Source organism: Nicotiana tabacum, chromosome 22 (assembly GCF_000715075.1).
Source record: "Nicotiana tabacum cultivar K326 chromosome 22, ASM71507v2, whole genome shotgun sequence".
Classification (NCBI taxonomy): domain Eukaryota; kingdom Viridiplantae; phylum Streptophyta; class Magnoliopsida; order Solanales; family Solanaceae; genus Nicotiana; species Nicotiana tabacum.
Window position 1 is genome coordinate 96,933,276 of NC_134101.1, and position 22,089 is coordinate 96,955,364.

At 38.1% G+C, this 22,089-nt stretch overlaps 1 protein-coding gene across 1 annotated transcript; it reads right to left on the reverse strand.

The window, feature by feature from the left end:
* Positions 1-14,147: 14,147 nt before the first annotated feature.
* LOC142175986 (VQ motif-containing protein 8, chloroplastic-like) lies at positions 14,148-14,699 on the reverse strand. Its single transcript, XM_075243005.1, has one exon. It carries the CDS (start codon positions 14,697-14,699, stop codon positions 14,148-14,150), a length of 552 nt encoding a protein of 183 aa, XP_075099106.1.
* Between the last annotated feature and the right edge of the window lie 7,390 nt (positions 14,700-22,089).

Genomic DNA, 22,089 nt, shown 5'->3' on the forward strand with positions numbered 1-22,089 from the left:
ACTTCGAGCTTGTAAGCCCTCAGTGAGGCAACGACAAGATCACAGAACAGCTTCAGAGCCAAAAAATGTCCTGAACAATCAGGGACTAGCCTTAAAAACTCAATACCACATGACCTCCGTGTCGGAAATTCCGAAATCGTAAGCCCTCAATGAGGCAATACCAAGTTTACAAGTAATGGTTCTCGAGTCAAGAAACCCTCGACGACTTGGTGACTGTCGTCAATGGCCATCTCCATCAACTTATCAAAGCCCAAGGCCATAAGACCACATGCGGGCACCCTCGACCTTGTAAGACATGTATATGGCAACAACAATATCTGTAATATCTCAAGTAAGGCATGAACCACACTTGTACCAAGTGACAATATCTGTAAGACCTCAAGCAAGGTATGAACAATACTTGTACCAAGTATCCAATACGGTAAGATCTCAAAGGCATGCAAAACTTGTAAGACCTTACTAAAGGCATAAACTTGATCTCAAAGTTTAGTCTATATATAAAACTTGTAAGAGCCCTAAAAAGGCATACCCTCGATAGATTCTGAAACTACTCCTCTCGGGACTTAAAGGCTCCGGCCAAACATAAATGACTACGATCACAAGGCTGTACCAGCCAAACTAACGCGACTCGGGGACGCCTGACCGTCGCTATAAATAAAAGGCCTTCAATTATTTTGAATATACTTAGAAATGAATCGATTAAACAGGCTACCCTCGACATAGGCAAAAGAGGTTCGACCACGTCAGCTCCTAAACACTGGCTTCGAGATACTCGGCCTCCGACCACAACCTCCCGAGGTGCTCGATCATCGCCATATAATGACTCACAATTGAGGTTTTTTATTAAACCGTTGAAGAGTCAGGCAAATAATATTTCAAAAAGTCCTTAACGAGGGAAAATTAAAGCCTATATTAGAGGTCGCATTGACCCAAGGCGTAAGAGCCATTGTCGCCAACCCACATAAAAGGTCGCATCGACCCAAGGCATAAGAGCCATTGTCGCCAGCCCATATAAAAGGTTGCACTGACCCAAGGCGTAAGAGCCATTGTCGCCAGCCCATATGAAAGGTCGCATAGACCCAAGGTGTAAGAGCCACTATTGCCAACCCACACAAAAGGTCGCACCGACCCAACGCATAAGAGCCTAAGGGCCAGCTTTTAATTCAAAAACTTGAGGGTCGAATGAGCTCGAGTTCAAACCCGATTCAAAGACTAAACCCAAAACAGTTAACTGAATATGCCTAAGAGCAAACGCGTAAGAGCCACTATCGCCAGCACTAAAATTAAAGGTCGCACCGACCAAACGCGTAAGAGCCATTGCCGCCAGCACTAAAGTCGTAGGTCACAGTGACACAACATATAAAAGATAGGTCTAACCCGAGAACATTCGAGGACTGACTTTCGACCATCACGGGCCACTCAGCAATGGCAAAAACACGAGGGTATAACCCAAGGTCTAACATCTAGAATCGATTGTCAAAAGTATCTCTTATTATTCTCAACAGGCAAAGGATACAAGAAATGATGAAAAACGAAAAACCTATTATTCATATGGCTCGCAGAGGTACGTTTACAAGGCTTTTGAAAAATCCTTACAAAGAAGGGGCCAAACAGGACCCTGATCCATCATCAAGCCTGCATCTTTGATGGCTCCGCCGGAGGTTATGCCCTAATAGTTCCGACTACAGCCCCAAGACTTTTGATGGCCTCTTCCCCTCGAGGAATCCCGCTTCCATTCTCATCATCTTCTAAACCACTACCCGCCGTATCTCCAGAAGCAAATAGGGCAGAAGCTCTCTCCTCTAGGGTCTTCACCCTCTCGAGCTCGCCAGACAAATTAATATCACTTGCACGTATGTCCTCTAGAGTTCGCCTTCGAGATTCTAACCAAGCATGCTACACGGCTCGAGTCAATTTTAGTTCGGCCTCCTCGGGCACTCTCCCGGTGTAAGCGTTTATTACAACGACACCCTCTTTGTGCGTAGATATAAGCGCCTTAGCTTCGGTTTTGATCCCGGATAGTGCAGCTACTAACTCAGAGTGGAGACCTCTATATTTGTCCCTATCTGCCCTTGTGTTATGAAGCTAACGCCCGACTGAGGCCATTTTTTCCTGGAGGGTATCCCTCTTAGAGGTTACCTCCCTCACATGCCGTTTGAGTTCGAGGACTTTAGAGTCTCTGGATCGGAGCCCCTCCCTCAGCAAAGCACCTTCCTTTTTAAACTACATGAATTAAATCTAGGATGTTAAAACATTGGGATTTGGCAAACATTCAGATGATAGGAAAATAGAAACTACGTTACCTGTTCAACAAAATGAGCCTTATCACGCTCATGACAAGTCATCTCAGCCTGAAACCGGGTGAGAGACTGATTATAAAACACCTTGGCCTGAAGACACGAAAAAGACAAAGATCAGAACACATAGAAGATTTACGAAAGCTACCTGCTCGGAAAGCCAACTCGTGTGTTGCAAAAAATTCTAGAACGCACGAGGAGGCATTGTCGTTTTGCCTTTAGATAGAAGCGAAGAGGAGGAGGTCATGGTCTCCTGAGAAGCAGAGGCGAAAGTTTTCGCCATTCCTAAAAGATTCCAGAAGAGAAAAGGAAGTTTCGTTTCGAAGAGAGAATAAAGTAAAGGTATAAGGAACATTTTTTGGGGCTTGGTGGTGCAGTGAGTTGTACAGAATGAGAAGAGAAGTATTAATAGAGGCCTCGCATGCACGCTGAAGGAGGCCGAGGGACAGCCAACCGTCGTAATCAATCCGAAGGCTTTCAGGGGCTGTGTGTATGTCGTCTTTTGGCATCTTATGACTGTCGTCATTACAGAAGTACCAGAGGGGCGGGAATTCAAGGTCATTTCTTATCACTTTCACTCTAAGAAATGCGGGAACATTCTGTAAACAGTAAAATCGGAGGGTCCAATTTTCCGTCATTATAATGCCTCGTAAGTATATCTCACAAGGTTCGTGACTAGAGTCGAGGTTCACCCTCAAGGGCTATCGACGCTCGACCTCAGGGCGATGCAGACAATGGCTATGATGGAAAAGTGGGAAGTTCCCAAGGCGCACAGCTAGGCTGACAAAGTCTAGTGAGCTATGTTCAGACCCAAATCATGGCGTCGACTAACTATCCCATCCCTATATATTTTTAATAAATGCACTTGTACTATGTTGGAGTTCCCCCTCATATATAAATGAGATCCTTATCATCTTATAAACATCTGTTTCTCAATACGAAATATACTAGAACATTCTCTCTACTCGATAACATATTCTCTCGGTCTCATTACTTCATTTATTGCTCAAATTTATTGTGTTGTACTTAAAGTTCATCATTTATTGCCTATTATTGGACATAAAGAGCAGTCATTGATTTGTTTATAACTGTTAGTCTCCATCGATCACCCCTGATAGCTCCCAACTGAGCTTCAGACTCGACCCCGAGGCCCTCGAGTAGGCAAGCTCGAGGCCCCGACTGACAGCGATTCAGTTTGGTTAACATCTCATTTCTAAGTTCTTTTCTTGATTCTAAGTCTTTCATATAACATCAACTACCTAACAACTAGCATAAAAATAGATAATGTATTTTTAGAACCACTAAATCAAATTTAATTGTTATAACCATTTTTACGGTAAACAAATTGATATGGATATATAATGATATGGTGGAATAAGGGAGGATTATGATATTGATAAATGATGATATGGTGGAATCGGGTTGCACACTGCAATAGATTGTATACGTGATACTTGATATTGATTAATGATGCTATGATAGCATTAGGGTGGATTATTATATTGATAAATGATGATAAGATCGAATCGATTTGCACACCGCAACGGATTGTGTATGTTGTACTTGTTGTTGTTGTTGTGTCTTGTGTGTGTCATGCATCCTACGTAAACTGTTGTATTACTTCAATGTGTCAATATGTGCTTCCGTAGTTACTTGGTGATTTGATTTTCAAGATGAATTTACTTCGCAGAGTCATTATCTCATACCATGTTGAGTTATTGGTGACATAACGGTTTTAAATAAATGAGTTTTGAACATGCTTACATTATGTGACTCGTAAGTTAAAACTCGTTAAATGTACTTTACTATTCTTAATAGTTGTCATATTTTACTTTAATTGATTTCTCAAATTAAACTCTTTACCCTATTTGATGTTTTTACTTTACTTAAAAATTGTTATTACGTTTTAATTTAACAAATTTTATATTTAATTCGGTAACTTATCTGATGCTATATTTTATTTGAAAATGTTATTTTCTTTACCCAAATGATTTCCAAAATAAACTCATTTTGTCATTTGATTCCCCACTTTATTCAAGGTTGTTATTATGCCCTATTGTATATAAATAAATTACTCGAACATTTTATTAGCATATGACACAAATGCAATGTACATGGTAGCATGTGGACTTTGTCGTGCGAACGTGTTTTGAAAAATTTGGGCAGAGGTACCTCGGGTAATTCTTGTTGTAACTCCTGCATTAGGAACGACTTGATTAATTGAGTTGTCATCGGTTTTTCTTACTTGGGCTCATTTATATTGCATATGTATTCTAACTATGTTGTTGCATTAATACCTAGTCATTTCCCGTTGCCATTGTGCTTCTATAATTTTCACTATTGGTTGTAAATTTTTGGCCCTTCTGTTGTTGGTCTTACATTGATGTTCTCTCCATTGTTAGCTTTATGTTATATCCTGTACATGTTTATATGTCTGGTAGGTATTTTGATCTGGTCTCGTCACTACTCTACAGAGGTTAGGTTTGATACTTACTGGGTACCATTGTGATTTACTCATACTATGTTTCTGCATATTTTGTGCAGATCTAGGTACTTCTGATCGCATTGGTTTTGAGACTTATGTCTATGCAGTGGTAGATTGCAAGGTATACTTGCTCGACATTTGCAGGCCCCAAAGTCCCCATTAATCTCAAGAACCTTATTGTTCAAGTATCTCGACAAAGCTCAAATATTCTCTTCAACATAAGTATGGAACCTAAGTACATCAGAATGACAGTTATAGACATGTATTTATGATTAGGCATAGTGAAGACTGAATTTAGCATATCAACTGTTTCACAAAGACTCCATCATATTTAATCAAGTTATAATAGGTTGAATCACGGTTTCTAGCATTGGAATTTGTGCTCATACTATTATAGAAGTCAAGTAAAATATGAGGCAAGAAAATCACATCGTCCAACAAGGAAAAAAGAATCATATAATCCACCCCGAGCATGGATAACCTTGACACATGTGATACAATCCAAGATAGCCCAGGCAAAGAGGAGAATATTGAAGATGACTCGGAATTATCGAGTGGACCGTTGACTCGCTCCAAGTACAAGAACGCTCGAGGACTGAATGCTGAGGAGTTGCATGATCTTCAACAATTGACTATAATATGTTTGGAGAGTTACATAGAGGATTCGTGCAAGGAATACTATGCTTGGAGTCTTGGGAATTGAAGAATCAAGACCCCAAGTCAAACTGTGTGACATGGTTTCACCAACAGTTGGCTACGGTTCAAGAGGGGTTTGAAGAGCTGAAGAAAATAAGCTTCTAGAATTCTTCGTTGGTTCAACTGTGTGTTACGGTTGGAGTTACAACTAATGCTATGGTTTGGTCTGACGTGCTTTTTTGGGAAATTAACTTTGAAACTTTTCCTATTTTACCTATTGGGTGTTTATAACAACCTAGGGTTATTTCATTAGCCACTTAGCATATTTTGTCATAAGAAAACTCTTGAGAGAGATTTGAGACCTCTTGGTTTGAGTTCGACTTTGGATTACCTATTGTCAAGAATTGAGTTCTTGAGGGTAATCTTCTTATCCTTTATTTTTGTATCTAGGGTTTCATATTTATCATTATTAGGGAGATTGGATAATTTTTTGATTGTTGCTTGAGAATTTCATTTAGGGTTCTAGATGTTCTTCTATACTTCATTATTCAGACTACTTTGATTACCTTAATCAAACCTACCATTAGTTTTGCTTTAATTATTGTTATTTTTAATATTCCGTTATTTTATTTATCTCGGATCGTATTAATATGCATATATGCTCATCACCTCGTATATACATCACCCTGCATGTTTCAAATAATATCATTTTATTAGAAAAAGTATCTCAACAAAGCTAGGCAGGACACTTGCCTCAAAGCCAATTCAATACTCAAAAGTAGTATTTCCCTTAGAAATCACCTCCGCCCAGCTTAAATCTTGACAAAAATAACTTGACAACATCAAACAATGCAAAAGAAATCTATTTCTATCAATGATGTTGTAATCTTTACCAAATCTCCAAAAATCCAACAAAAGTCAATCTCATGCTCGCCTGGTCAAAACCCGAGTCGAGGGGTAGATCTCGACTAAATATAATCCCACGAATCAAAATATGTGTTTGATTTTCAAATACGAGTTCAAATCGACTCTCAAATTTTTAAATTTTTATTTTTCAAAGTATGGTAAAAAAATCCCCTAAAATTCTCTTCAAATTTCATGATTGTGATACTAAAATCCATAAGTAATGAAGTTATAATATTAAATTTGAATCGAAATCACTTACCCAATAGTTATGTGTGAAATTCCCCTAAATTAATTGCCTCCCACATAGTCTATGGCTCTAAATGTGTTAAAGTAAGCATAAGTCTCGAAATTCTAGCTATAAGTTAGGCTGCAGTTGTCGCATTTGCGACTAGGGGTTCGTAAATGCGCCCTTCGTAAAAGCGAGAAAAGGCTCACATAACTGACCCCTAACAGTACCATAAAAAGTCGCAAATGCTATACAAAACTCGCAAATGCGATAAGCCCTCCAGCCGTCTGTTGCAAAAGCGGACAGGTTCTTCGCAAATGCAAAAACTTCCTCAGCAGCCCCTTGTCGCAATTAGGACACTGTGCTCGTAAATGTGGACCTCCAGAATTCGCCAATGCAGTTCCAAATCTCGCAAATGAGAAATTTCCAATCACACCCATATTTGCAAAAGCTAAAGAATCTTCGTGAATGCGACCAGTATCTCGCAAATGCAAGAACAATAGTACCAACAATTTAAAGCAAGGGTCAAAACTCTCCAAAATCACTTTCAAATTCACTAAGCCCCTCGAGACCCCTTTCAATCATATGAACAAGTACATGAACCTCATACGAACTCGCTCTCCTGCTCGGATAATCAAAATAACATGTAAAATCATGAATCGAACACCGAAATGCATAAAAATCGTAATGAAACTCAAGAATTTACACAATTACAACTATGCATCTGATTCCTACCAAATTATATCGGAATGATATCAAACTTTACCTACAAGTTCTAAATAACAAAATAGACCTATTACACGTCCCGAAATTCGATAGACATAAAATCAACTCCCGATAAAACTTAGAAAATTTCTAACCCTTCAAATTGCCAACTTTCGACTAAAAGCGCCAAATCATCCTAGGAACCTTCAAATAAAAATTCGAACATATTCCCAAGCCTAAAATAACCATACGGACCTAACAGAACCATAAAAACTCTGATCCGAGGTGAAGTATACAAAATTCAAAGTTGGTCAACCCTTCCAACGTATAGCTTCCTAGTTGTGAATCACTCTTCCAAATTAATCCCGAACCACTCGAAAATCAAAACCGAAGATATACGCAAGTCATAATACACCATATGAAGCTACTAATGCGTTACACCCCAAACTCAGGGAGCGCGACCGGCGCTCAACCGAGTGAACCCGACCAAGGAAGCCTATTAGACACTTTCTACCCAACTCACTTACGATCAAGAGAAGGTATGTTTTCATTAATTAGAAGGCCCCGGCTAAAGATACAGAAGAGAGTTATGATAATGCAGGCAACAAGGCCCCGGCTATACCTCAAAACATGGTAAAAGTATGAACAAACGATACAGTAGATGACTCCGGGATGAAATGGGACTCACCGAGTCTGCTTGGGAAGAGGATGCACCACTAGCTACGATCAACACAGTCTGCTATGGAACCACCTACATCTATTTTAAGATGTAGCGCCCCCGGCAAAGGGACATTAGTACTGTCAAATAGTACTAGTATGTAAAGCTAAAATACTATCTCAATAGAATGAACAATAATACAAAGGGAAAAACAATCATGAGTTCAATAAGAGCTTCAAACAATACTAAAACATCAAGTAAAGATCACATAAGTTCTCAATTCAATTTCAATCTTATTAGTTTGGGTAATCTTTAGTGTCATGTGCCATAATCCACAATACCATCATGTTCTTACACAGAGTGCGATCTCGACCCGATCGGCTAGGTCATCTCATTTAAGACATCAACCACATCCACAATTTCAATCAATCATTTCGAGCACAATTACCACCATATGTGCGGCATGGCGTCCGATCACGGCCCGGTCGGCTAGGCCATCTCACTTGAGACATCCACCTTTCAGTCAATCATCTCACTTCATATTTCTTTCCCATCTTTCAATACATTAGCACGAGTGGCCTCATTTATTAAGTTATTCTTGGTACTTGGCCGTATTTCACAATGCAAGTATCTCTTATTACACATTCAAATAACATTATTATTAGCAACAATGAGGCCTATCATGTAAGGAATTTGTAGACATAAGGGAAAAACTTGAAAAATCCTAAGCACATAGAGGCTTTTCATACAAATTGGCATAACAACTTTTATTCGATTTTAGACATGAAATCTTAACCTTTCTTAACACATATTCACATTTTTAAATACATCCTCAAAAGGGTAAGAAAATGTGATAAGAATTTAGAACAAATATTGAACATATATCACTCAACACAACACATTAGGGATAGTCAATTTTAGTATGAACAATTCGGAAACATACACCAACTACACGAACACCAGGGGTATCGATTATAAGAAGTAGGGAGCTTAGCCATACATATCTCGATTGAGCTCACTTAAAATTTAAGATGTTCCGAAATATTAGCAACTTCAATCTATTTTAATAATATAGCAAAATTGATCCAAAATTAGGAAACCGATCATGATTCTAGCTCACTTGAGCACTTTATCAAACACTATGTATGTATTAAGGTTTCATGGCCTTTTTTATGAAAGACTACACCAACCCACACCCCATTCTTTTTAATCTTTTACTCACAACCTCCCCACATACCTTAAGAATACATGCATGCAAGGTAAGCACCCCCATCCCCATGAATTACCTTACTAATGGCCCATTATAGTTTCATTTTGAAACTAGGAGTTTGGGTGAGAGAACCTTACCTCTTGGGAAGAAGACCTAGGTGCCTCTCTTGATAATCTTTAAGGTTTAAGCAAGGATTGAAAAAATAAAATTACGAAGAACACTTTCTCCCTCTAGGACCCTCTTTCTCACTCTAAAGATATCAGAAAATAGACTCAAAATGGTTAAGGATGGTGTTTTAACGGAATAGGGTCGGGTTTACAAATTAGAAAATAGAAGCCCCGACACAGATTATGCAACCCCATAATGCTTCTGCGCTCCGCAAATGGGCCGCATAATTGGCCCTCAGGAACTGGCATTTTCTGCTCCAGTCTACGACCAGTCTGCGGTTCGTAGACCTGTTCTGCGGTTCCATATGGCTCCGTATAACCTCTATCTGAAAATCTCAAGGAATGATGTGCGATCAAAGTGCGGACCACGAAATAGTTTTGCGGTAGCATAATGGGCCACAAAAATGACATAAAAAGTGGACAAAAAGACTGCCTCACTCTGCGGCCATTCTACGGCCAGTAGAGTGATTCTACGGCCGCATAGTAGCCGCATAAATGCCTTTTTCTACAAAATATTTTCCTTTAACTCTTTAGCGTACCATTAATTCCAAAAAGCCATAAGCCTATCTCGGCACCACAAATTTTCGGGTTTTTAGGTAAGATTTTACGGAACCTTACATCCTCCCCCACTTAAGATTATTCGTCCCCGAATGAGGATCAAGGCTCAGTATTAGAATCTTATCTAACTCAGGTTTTTCACAACACACACCCGCAGTCCTAAATTTGACTAACTCCTTAGATTTCCAAATATTTCGCCAGAGTTTTTCCTGTAACTAAGCCTATCCACCTGTCAGAGAACCCCAAAAATACACCCTATCAACATATATATGATCCAACATATATATAAGATTTTACGGTACCTTACATCATGACTTCAAACGACAGAACTGAATATAAATTCTCAAAACTATAATGACCCGACCGGTCATTTTGTGTATTTGAGCCTTGTTTCCCATTTTGATGTTTTACACATGTGAATTTGTAGATTTATAAGTTGCGGAGTTGGTTAGTTTCATTCCGGGAAGGTTTTTGATTAATATAGGCCCATTAGTTCTTAGTTTAGAAGCCTAAGTTGGAAATGTTAATCGAAATTTGACTTTTTTAGAAACAACCCCAGAATGGTGTTTTGATGACTCTGATAGGTTCGTATAAAATTTTTAGACTTGGGAGTATGCCTGGAATCGCATTCGGAGGTCCCCAAGTTTATTTGACTTACTTTGCCGAAAGTTGGTAATTTGAGATTTAGAAGTTTTCTCAAGTTTGATCGTGGATTGACATTTTAGCTATCAGATTCAAAAACAATTTGGGACTTGGAATACGTCTATTTTGCTATTTGGAACTTGTCAGTAAAATTTGGTGTCATTTGGAATTGGTTTGATAGGATTCGGGCACTTGGTTGCAATTCTAGTGGTTCTTGAGTTATCTTTTGAAATTCACATTTTTTGATGTCCGATTCGTAGTTGTAGATGCTATATTCTGTGTTTTGATTGTGTGAGCAAGGTTTTATAATATTTTCAGACTTGTGTGGATATTTGGTTTGGAGCTCCGAGGGCTCGGGTAAGTTTCAGACGTATTTCAGAATTGTTTTGAACTGAATCAGTTTGCTAGTATGCTGGTGTCTCTAATGTTGCAATTACGAGCACCAACCTCGCAATTTCAAAGGGAACAATTGAGGGTCTGGCATCGCAGTTGCAATGCCTCACTCAAATTTGCAAAGTGTAGGCTATACTGGATAGTTTCGCATTTGCGACTCTTTAGTCGCATTTGAGAAGGAAGCAGACTCCGCAAATTGCGAAGCCAATGTCGCATTGGCACTTCCCATATATGTTGTCAGTGCCACATTTGCGATGCACTCTTCGCAATTGCGACATCTGCAACTGAACAAAGGGCTGGGAGTCTGATTTTATCCAATTTTCACTCATTTTAGAACCCTAAACTCGATAGGAGGCGATTTGGAGAGGGAGACTTTCACCTACAATCCTTGGGTAAGTGATTCTAATCAATTTCAAACCATATAGGAGATTTAACATCAAATTTATTAGAATCAAAGAGACATTTTAGGGATTTTTGTCTATGTATTGAAAAATAAAAATTTGGGTTTTGAGAGTCGATTTGGACTCAGATATGAAAACAAAATACATATATAGACTCGTAGGATTATGGGTAGTCGAAATCTACCCATGGACCTAGGTTTTGACCGGTCGAGCCCGGGTTTGGTTTTTGTTGACTTTTGAAAAATTGTGTTAAAATCATAGCTTTATCTATCAAAATTAGTTTCTCTTGCACTGTTTAATATTATTAAGTCATTTTTGGTTAGATTTGAGCCGCGCTGAGGTGAATTTTAGGGAAAAGCTATTTTGAGGATTGATTTGGCCTAGTGGAGATAAGTATGTTGCCTAACTTTGTATGGAGGAAGTACCCCTTAGAATTTGTATTGATTGTGTTATTTGTATTATGTGAAATACGTGTACACGATGTGATGAGTGTGTACACAGGCGTATATGTGGTACTTTGACTAGTTTAGACTTTTAGACTTCTTTCATGCATTTAATTGAATTTGTCATAACATGTTATATCTTCCATTGTTAAATTTACTCTCGCATGCTGTTATTTGATGTTGTTAGCACATGTTCTATCTTTTATTATTAATTTTCTCTTATATGATTTAGTTAAAGTTGTTACCTCTCTTATTGTCTTGATACCTCTTTTATTGTTGAATTACTTTGATTTGAAGTTGTCATTTCCTGGGAATACCTTCATTTTGGGTTATTGAATTCAAGTTGTGAAAGTGATTAGCACATTAAGGTTAAAGTTGCTGATTATTAAGATATCTTTTCTCATAGAGTATTTCTCACTCATTTTGTTGTTATTGAGATTCGTGTTCACATTGTAGTTGAGTCTTGGCTATATGTTGTTGTAACATTAGTATTATTGATTTAGGCAAGTGTTGTCGTATATGCGCACGTGTGGTGCAAGTCGATTATAGTGTTGTGATATTGACACGTATGTGGTGGTATAAGGATCAGGGTTGATATGATGCGGTGACATAAGGTGGGATCTATACGCGTGTTGCTAGTAAGGGAATTACTTGAAGCCACGCATTGAGATAAGGGGCTAAAATGCGTGTAGCTATTTTAAAAAAAATATTTTTTTAAAATTAAATGCAAGGCTCATGCGGTGATATAAGGAATATTGTGATTGTGACTTGCGACATGAGATTATGGGGTGTCGTATCACAGTTGTGATTCTTGTTGTACATTCTATGTTTAAAAGCTTGTTGGTTGGACAGTTCTTGTTGTTTCTTCATTTGTCTTATTTGATTACTTGTTGTTCTTATTATGTGTTCACTCATTGTTGCCTTAACCGCTTAAATTTCTGTTGTTAGCTTACATTATCGTACTACTTTATTGTCATTCATTTTCTCGCTTTCCATTATAAGACTACACTATATTCTGTTCATTTTTCTTGTCCTATTAGGTGTCTTGACATGGCCTCGTCACTACTCTACCGAGGTTAGACTTGATACTTACTGCGTACTGTTGTGATGTACTAATGCTATGATTTTGCATATTTTTGTGCAAATCCAGGTACATCTGCTTGTGTTAGATGCCAGCGAATGGACAACATATTCCGGAGACTTCAAGGTATACTTGTTTGACGTCTGCACGCCGCGGAGTCACCTTCCACTACTATCTTTTCTACTGTTTATTTCCACATCAAACAATATTGCATTTGGAGACTTCTAGTGTATATTTTAGAGATCATGACTTAGTTCTATCGGGTTTTGAAAATATTGTAATTGTGATTGAGTATTGAAGTTATTATGGGACTTATCAGCTTTATTTAATATTTTAGTCGTTATTTCTCTCAAATTCTATTGTATGCTAGACTTACCTAGTCTTAGAGACTAGGCGCCATCACGACCACCTCCTATGGAATTTTTTGGGTTATGACAAAAAATGACCTATCGAATCCTTACATGGATAACAATAGATTTTTAGGGACTTGCTATATATGCCTATTTTCCGTCGCTATTTATAGATAACTAAAGGGAATTAAAAAAGAAAAAATGCAATTTCCCTTATAGATCCTAAATTAAAAGGAAAGTAAAGTTTTTCTAATTAGTGTAGATCTTAAACTTGAAAGTAGGTAAACAATTTTACAATTGTCATTGAATATTTTTAAAATAAACTGAAAGTAAATATTCTACAATTAATGTGGATTCTAAGGTAAAGGAAAGTAGTTATTATAATATATCTCCAAATATATTTTAATTCATTTATAAAATGATCTTACCCTCATATATACTCCAGCTCTTAAAACCCTACTGAGTTGGTACAACTACCACGAGGATCAAATTAACTATCAAATATTTATTTTCCTTATGCCTACACCCCCTTCCATATATCAAATATCAAATATCAAATAATCCACTATACAAGAACGAACGGTGCCTCTCGCACGGTAATATTGTGTACAATAAATTATTGTAGTTCGGTCATTCCTCGGACCCCGCTTCAAGAGCTTAGTGCACCGGACTGCTCTTTTTCTATACAAGAATGTAAAGTATTAACGGAACCATGGATTCTAGCCATGTTATTCAAGAAAGTAGTACATAAAACCAGCTCAACCCAGAGAGATTAATCTTTCCCTCATACGGCCAAAGAATAAATCAAATTTACCCTGATTCATATTTATTCCTACCTGATCAATCGCCCTAGCTTAATATCAACATAAAATATTCAAATATACTGAAAGTACACGTATGCACAAGCAAGTGTCAGCATATACATGTAAATGAAACCTGATTGGCAAAGACAATTCTCCATGATTCAAACTCCCCATATCGCATGAGACTCAGTATTCAGAAATACCTTTCAACAAATTCATGAGAGTAGGAGATAATGAGCTTCCCATATTCTGCTGAGGCGAGCAGAACAAATTGGTAGAATTTGGCGTGAACAAAGGAATGTCAGCCAAGTACGGATTAGAAAATTTATAAATTGGAGAAGTTGATGAGGATGATTTATTCTTATCCATTTCAACTGAAAATGACTCATCATTCTCATTCTCCTCACAATTATATTCCTCATAAGTTAAAATCTGATTATCTTTCTTCTCAGATTGATCAACAGTTTCGGCCTTCTCGTTTGCAGCTGATGATCTTGAATGACCCGTGAGTTTCTGCACCAGAGCCATGAAATTCCGAGCCTCCGTGTGAATAATCTTGGGCGATTCAGTGTATATTATCACGGGGCCATTTTGTTTCGCCATGAATTGAACTGTTGAAGAATTCGCAAGTTTCCGTATGGCATGCGATTCCTTTTTTATCTTCAATGGAGAAGGACGTGGACCATTTATTATCCTCCTAGTTCCATCTTCAGTTTCATCAAACTTTTCCTGGTTCATGGTTTTACCACTTCACTAGATTTATAATTAATCAACAGAAACAAGCTAAAGAAAAGGAAAAGGATTGCTCTTCGTTTGATTAACCAGTGATTGGTGAGGGAGAGAAAGATTACATATATATACATATATATAGATAGAGAATTTTTAGGTGAGACTTTTCGCTAGTATAATGGATGAAAGTGAACCTAGTAATTTAAATTATTTTAGCCAGCTATTTTGACCGTTGACAATATCGCTTAGGTGGGAAAAGCGTGTTGTTTACGAAGGGTAATGACTTGGCGGAAAGCAGTTGAAATAAGGTATTTCCAGCGACGGCGTAGCTGGTGTCATGGCGACGGTCAAATCGCAGATGTTGTTTTCCATGCCTTTATAGGGTCTACTCAACTAGCTAAACTCAAGTTGATTTGCTAACATTTATAAGGGATATTTAGCAAATTGCAATTTGTGAGTCAACGACTGAAAAGTTCATTTTTGGAATAAAATTCAGGCCCAAATGAGTGGAAAGCAAAAATCCAAGAAAAAGAACACGAAAAAAAACTTTATTTTGTACATCACACAACTTACATTAATTGTGTGAGGACTTCTTTTTATCGCACAAAAAAGAAAGACTAACATCACTACTGTTTGACCAAAAGATATTAAAACCTTGTTGATTAAATCAACTAATGAAAACGAAGAGGTAAATCTCAGCTAATCATAATAAAATCTAGATTAAAAGATGTAAAGGATGAACAAGATGAACAATGCTTCTTAATATGTCGAAACCAAACGATTAAGCATAAATATCATAACTTCGAATGTAGAGAAATATTGTAATGGATGTTATTGACCAATATCAAAAAATGATGTGTGAATTTCAGAACTGTAATAAGCAAAAGTTGTCTTTTTTGTATTCACTTTTCGATCCCCTTTTACAAAGTCTTCTCCCTCTATTTATAAGGGACAATCCCCTCTTCAACCCTAAAAAGTATAACATAAAGAATATTCGAAAAGCATATTCCTACTGTCTCCCGTTGCACCTACTCTACTACAAATGTTGTGCGTTTACTAACCGCTGTCAGTCGTCACCCTCTACAACGACCAAAGGACCGTTGCGTCATAAGGGCCTCGTCCCTCGACGTACTCGTCAGTGGTCTTGGTCTTCCAAATTTAGACATATAGAGTTAGTCCCTCCGCTTGTCGAGGTTGCGGCTTGGTGCGTCCTCGATAAGCGAACATCGCCCACACCTGTGAAGAAATTTGGCTTACGAATAGTAATGGTTTGGCCAATCCACGGAAGGTCAGCGTGCTTCATGATATCCTGGGTGGTGTGTCTTATTGGGAAATGACGGCACTTCCACGTGCATTTCTGAGACAGAGGCTGATGGTTTGTCGCTTCGATTTTGGTGCCATTTTGCAGCCTTCCGCTTCGGTTCTGGCGCTACCCAACCCTATAAATAGGTTGAGGGTTTGTTTTTTCAAAAACTCTTGGCCATGTCCTCTTTGGTTATTCCTTATCATACCTTCAGCTTTTGCTCTAGCAATTTTCTTTGCTTTCTCTCTTCTGTTCGCCGTTCTTAGGTTTTTCTGTTTCATCATCACATCTTCCACAATAGATATGCCTAGAACACATCGATCTCGTAAGGAGATTTCTAATGCCACCCCGCTATCCATGGCGCTCCCTTCCGGTGGTGAGGACATGGCGGTGGAGCAAGAGGATAGTTTTCCCACCGTGGACGAGTTACTGCCGAGACACCCCTTGTCTCGAAGTGACTTTCCTAAAGAACTTGCTCCTACTCCCGCTTCGGTAGTATCTGGAAATGAGTAGGCCCATATAGATGCTCTCCGCACTAAATACAACATTCTCCCTTATATCGAGATGGTTCCAGCGGGAAGGGACTTCGTGGAGGTTCATAGACCGGGGTATTGTGCTTTTTATGAATACCTCTTTGTGATTAGTCATTCCTTCTCCCTTCTCCCGTTAGCAGAAGAATTCTCTCGATTCTATCAAGTTTGGCCGGTGCAACTTTCTCCGTACACGTACAAAATACTTTTTGTGTTGACAAAATACGCGGAGTTGGTGGGGTGCGAAGTTACCGTTCACCACCTCCTGCACTTGTTTTCTCCTAGCTTTCACAGGGGTACTATGGTGCATTTGAGGCACCGTGGGACTAAAGGGCTGGTGGTCGGAACTAACGACCGGGCTAGTCACAAATTTTGGCATAAGTATTTCTTTGTCAGAACTGAACACATTGTGTCGGACCCCGCTAGATTTTCGGAGCTGTGGAATGAATAATTCCCAAAATTATCAATCTTGGTGATTCATTTATTGTATTCTCATATTTATACTAAAATATAGTCATGATAATTTTTACATATTTTTGCAAATTTCTTTAGTATTTTTTAAAGCTAAATTGCATATAATTGCAATATTAGCCTCTTTTAGATTTAATTGCGTTTATATTTATAAAACATTAAGTCCAGTAGTTTTAAATTGATAATTATATATTACAAATCATTTTAGTACCTTCAATTTATTTCCAGGAATTAATTTACTATTTTTTATAAAATTAAAAGGGAAAAGTGGCTATTGCAATTATAGCCCAAATTGAGTTTCAATTATAACCCAAAACAGGCCCCCAATTTCAATTTCAACCTGACCCCGACCCAATCTAAATAACCCAACCCGAATCCCCAACCTAACCCTTTCAATCCTCAATATCGGCCCTTTCCATTTTTAATCTCAAACGACTCCTTACCCCACCTCATTTCACACCAAACACCGCCCTTGAATCCCTTTCCCTCTCAACTCTCCTACAATCCCTCATGAACACTAGCCGCCGCCACCTAACCCAACCCTACTATCTTCCAAATCTATGGCTTCCAAGGTCATCGGAGACCTGTATCAACACCCCATGACTCCTACATGTTCGATTCTTATGGTCTCAAGGATAGATCTTGAAAGAGCTTGGTCCATACCCTGTTCGATTTCAGTTCATGACTGTTCTCCAGTCAGCCATGGCTATTCGAGTCAGACTCTTGACTCTCCTGCTTAGATCGATAGTTTTCAAAGCCTTTCTCATCACTTGGGTTCTTCTGAAACCCTAACCTCTAAGGTTGTTTCGATTTCTTTTAAATCTATTTCACATCTATGTTTGTTCTGAACTGCTAAGCGTTTTTCTCGAAGTTTCTTTTAAAACTCTGCCTTCAAAACAACTTATTTTTTCCGATTAGGGTTCTTGTTAGTTTATTTCAAAACTTTTCTCTGATTTTTGACATGTGCTGCTGTGTTTCCCTATATCTTTCTTCTACTTGAGTTTGCATGTTAAAAGCCCTAATTTCTTATGACTGTTTATTGGAGGAATGTTTGTTTGCCGGAGTTTATGTCCGATTTGTTTATTTATCCTCTTTTAAAAAAACTCTTGTATTGTTGAAAATTCTATGGTTTTGGGTTTGAGGCTATTCGTTTAAGTGCATAACTCGATTTTGAAGTTCTTTATCTCAAAATCTCTTATTTCTCTGTGTGACTCTTCTGACTCTGGTTTTCTATCATCTCTAAAAATCGATTAGGCTCGAAACCCTAATTTTCAAGAGGGGTTTTCTTCACCTGCTACTGTGAGATCTTCACATGCTTTGATATTTTATGTTTTCTTCACTACTTGACCTACTGGGCTATCATGTTTCGAATGTTGCTATCCACTGAATTTTGTGCTACTATTGTATGTTATTTCCTCCTGCCAACAGGCTTGGCCTCGCATGTATAGTGTTTATGCACCCTATTTATATGCTAAGTTTCCTTCTTTGTTTGACCTTCAACTTGTGACTGATTTCGAACTTTTCCTTTGTGAAATTCTGATTTCACTCGCCTGTTAGGGTTAATTGATTTTTTTTTCCTGTTTTGCCTTGCTGAATTCTTTCCAAAATTAGTGTATCTCTGTACCTAGACTCGATGGCCTACTTAATGTTTTATTACTTCTTTTATGGCAACTGTCAGTCTGCTTATAAATTGATTTCTTTTCTTATTTTTGAACCTGTCACTACCCGTTAAGCAAAGTGATCCCTTAATTAAAGGCAATCACTTGTATAATTGATTCTGAATTATGATTGTTTCCATGTTTGTAGCTTACTACCCTCTCTTACTCATTTTCAAAAAGCTATAAATACCATGTACTTCTTTTCTTTCAAAAAACACAAACGCAAGGCATAAACACATGAGTTCAAACACACACTCCACCAAATCTCTCTTTTCTCTGTTACTACTATATTGCTGCCTTACCTAGCCGGCTGAAAGTCAAGGCTAGGTTGTGGGAAAACTTGCTTATTTTCTGCATTTTGTATTTCTTACTGGTATGTTCTAATTAAGTTTTCTACACCAACAACAATATGCTTATTTATTGTTTCTTGCATTCTTGTCTGCCTACTATTTGTATTTGGCCCAGTACCATTGTTTAGCATGCTGCAATTTCTTTTCTCCTGTTCTGAATCAATGTATCATGACCTGTCAATTCTAAATCCCTACCCCAATGTGTTTAATACTTGTGGTTGGTTTGGGGCATGACAACATTGGAAATTGTTGTGCATGACCCAAACTTGATCCTCTTAGGATCATAACCTCCATGTTTCTCTTATATGTTATGTGTTTTGGTTGATTTACATGCATGTCAGACTTCCTATTGCTGTACATTCCCAAAGTTAACCCATGCCTAAGTGTATAAGCTCCTTGCAATGGATTCCTAATCCCCTGCCCCCTTTGTGTGAAGTTATTGACTCCCTGAAGTGTTAATGGCTATCTCCCATCACCCTGTCCCTCTCCTTTTTTCCCTCAGTTCTTAGAACTCTATTTCTGCACTTTCACTCTGTTCTTAGACTTAAGTTCTTCCCCTCTCATGTGAGCCTTGCCTTGGGACCCATGAGCTCCCTCTAAACTTGGATACATGAGGGCTGGCATTTCCACACTGCACTTATCTCCATTCTGGTTATGTAACTTGGGTGAGAGCACTGCCCGGGGTCCTATTGAGGCCCTCAGGGAGCTCTAACACACTCAAGTCTGAGAAAGGCTTTGGATCAATGGCATTTTGAGGTGGTTTACTGCATAACTCATAGAGGAAGTCAAGAATCAGGCTTCCTCTGGTTGTAACTTTTCTTTGTACTTTTTAATGTGATTCAGTATTCCTGGTTTGTAATAATTTGTAATGAACATTTGGGGCTGGCTAGTGAAAAGGGTTGGGTAATTATGCATGCTCAAGGGTAGAAAATATGCCTATAGGACTACTTTTTCTACAGGTTCAATTCGCATTTAGAAAACATGCCTATAGGACTGCTTTTAATTTTGCATATTCATATCACATTTAGAAACCATGTCTATAGGACCTACTGGTTCAACTTCACATCTAGATAACCTGCCTATAGGAATTATCTAAAATTTTGCATGTTTGTCACCGTTTAGATATCATGTTTTTTAGGGCCTAATTGGCTATAACCCAATCGCCTGTTAAAATCAGCATAATGAATAGAAATCATGCTTATAGGAATTCCCAAGTGAAAACCCGCCTGTTTCCATTGTCTACTAGATATTATGCCTATAGGGGTTTGACATTACTCAGATACTATGTACGCAAAGGTTTAAAATCGGCAATTATGTCTACATGGGTCTATAATCAGTAATCCTAGATACCATGTTCATAGGAGTAAAAATCAGCGATACTGTCATCTGCAGAAAGTGAAACTAGTCTAATTTAAAATTCGTCCATTCTGATTCTTTTTTTAATAATCTAATTTCCTTATTTTAACGAGGTTTTAACAAGCATGCCTATAGGATTTCAAACAATTCGCTTTGAGTTATCACTGTTTCCCCACCTTCTGAATTAATTAAATATCATGCCTATAGGACTCCGTCTAAATACTTAGGCAAGCATTAGAGTAATTATTGTAAAAATGAGTCCACCTTTGTTAATTGTTACAACCAGCAGGCAAGTCTGATTCAGACTTCTTATCTAAGTTATGTAATAAACAAATCTACTTCAATAATCAAACTCCCCTTGTCTTTAGTATTTTAATCAAACCTAAAAAGTATGTGCAAGTCATGCTAGTTATGTGCTTTTATTCAAGGAGGTATATTTGAGCCTTTATCTGTTTATATGCTTCCCCTACATGCAGTATGTATTTTTGTATGTCGCCTTAGATTTTTATCCTTTGAAACCAATCAGCCTAATATCCCACCCTTTAGGATTAGTAGTCCTAAGTACCTCCGGGACTGATAGGAAAGGGACGGGTAATAGCATGCAATAGTAATCGAGACCAATCCGCACTTTAATACCTTAACGGGGTGGGAAGGGTAGATATGGATATGATGACCGATGCACTAATGCCACATGTAACCCCTCTTTTGAGGAGTGATTACCGGGTATTGCATTGACGTGATCCATATTAAATATAAGCCTAGGATCCCCTTTCCTTTTATTTGCAAACTCTTTTTTTAACTCTTCTTTTAATTGTTCTTTCTTTTTTATGTGTTTAAATCTCCTAATATTTGAGCCCGTACTTGTATATTTGCTAAATTCACAATAACTGTCTGGCCGGAAACCATACTAGTGGTTCCTGAGGGGTGCCTAACATCTTCTCCTTGGGATAACTTCAAGCCCTTACTCTATCTCTGGTTATTCAAATGACTTAGAATTGAACCCCATTGGTGTCCTAATTCACCTTAAATCATTAGGTGGCGACTCTTTAAAAATGCAAAACCCAGTTCCTGAAAGGAACAAGTTGTCCCATACCAAATGTCATAAACCCGATTTCGCGATAAAAAAGGGGCCCGACAGCATGGCAACTCTGCTGGGGATTTTTAGGCTTTTACCATTTTAGACTATCATTGTGAAATTATGCTCCTTTATGTGCAATTACTAGCTTAATTTCTTTAAGCATTCAATTCCCTTTTCAATTGCAAAACTGACTTCTCTTTTTGTTTCCTCCTTTTATTACTGCTTCAAATTATTAAACTACTGTATTTACTGATTTCTTAACGTGCAAATACGTGCCAACATGCTTTTAATTATTGCATAATCATGCTCAACATCATATCCCACTCGTGCCCAAACAAATACCATAATAACGCTTATAATGAGTGGTTGCGCTCTTCCTATATTATTACCCCTTAAATCTGGAAAAGGCATATTGCGGTAAAACCAGTTGATCAACGGCATAGTCGATGGTTCTGTGCCTTCCCCCCTTGAGTTGTCCGCTCAAGGGTACCAGTCTAAAACCCCATAAAAACCTTACTCTGTTTAAACTGTGCATGCATCATGGTCAAACCTAGCCGAGTCAGTTATGTTGTCCGCATAATGACTCTTTAAGATAAGCCTTGTCCAAAGTCCACTGGGTTTCCCTAAACCCAAAAGGACATCACCACGTTTTG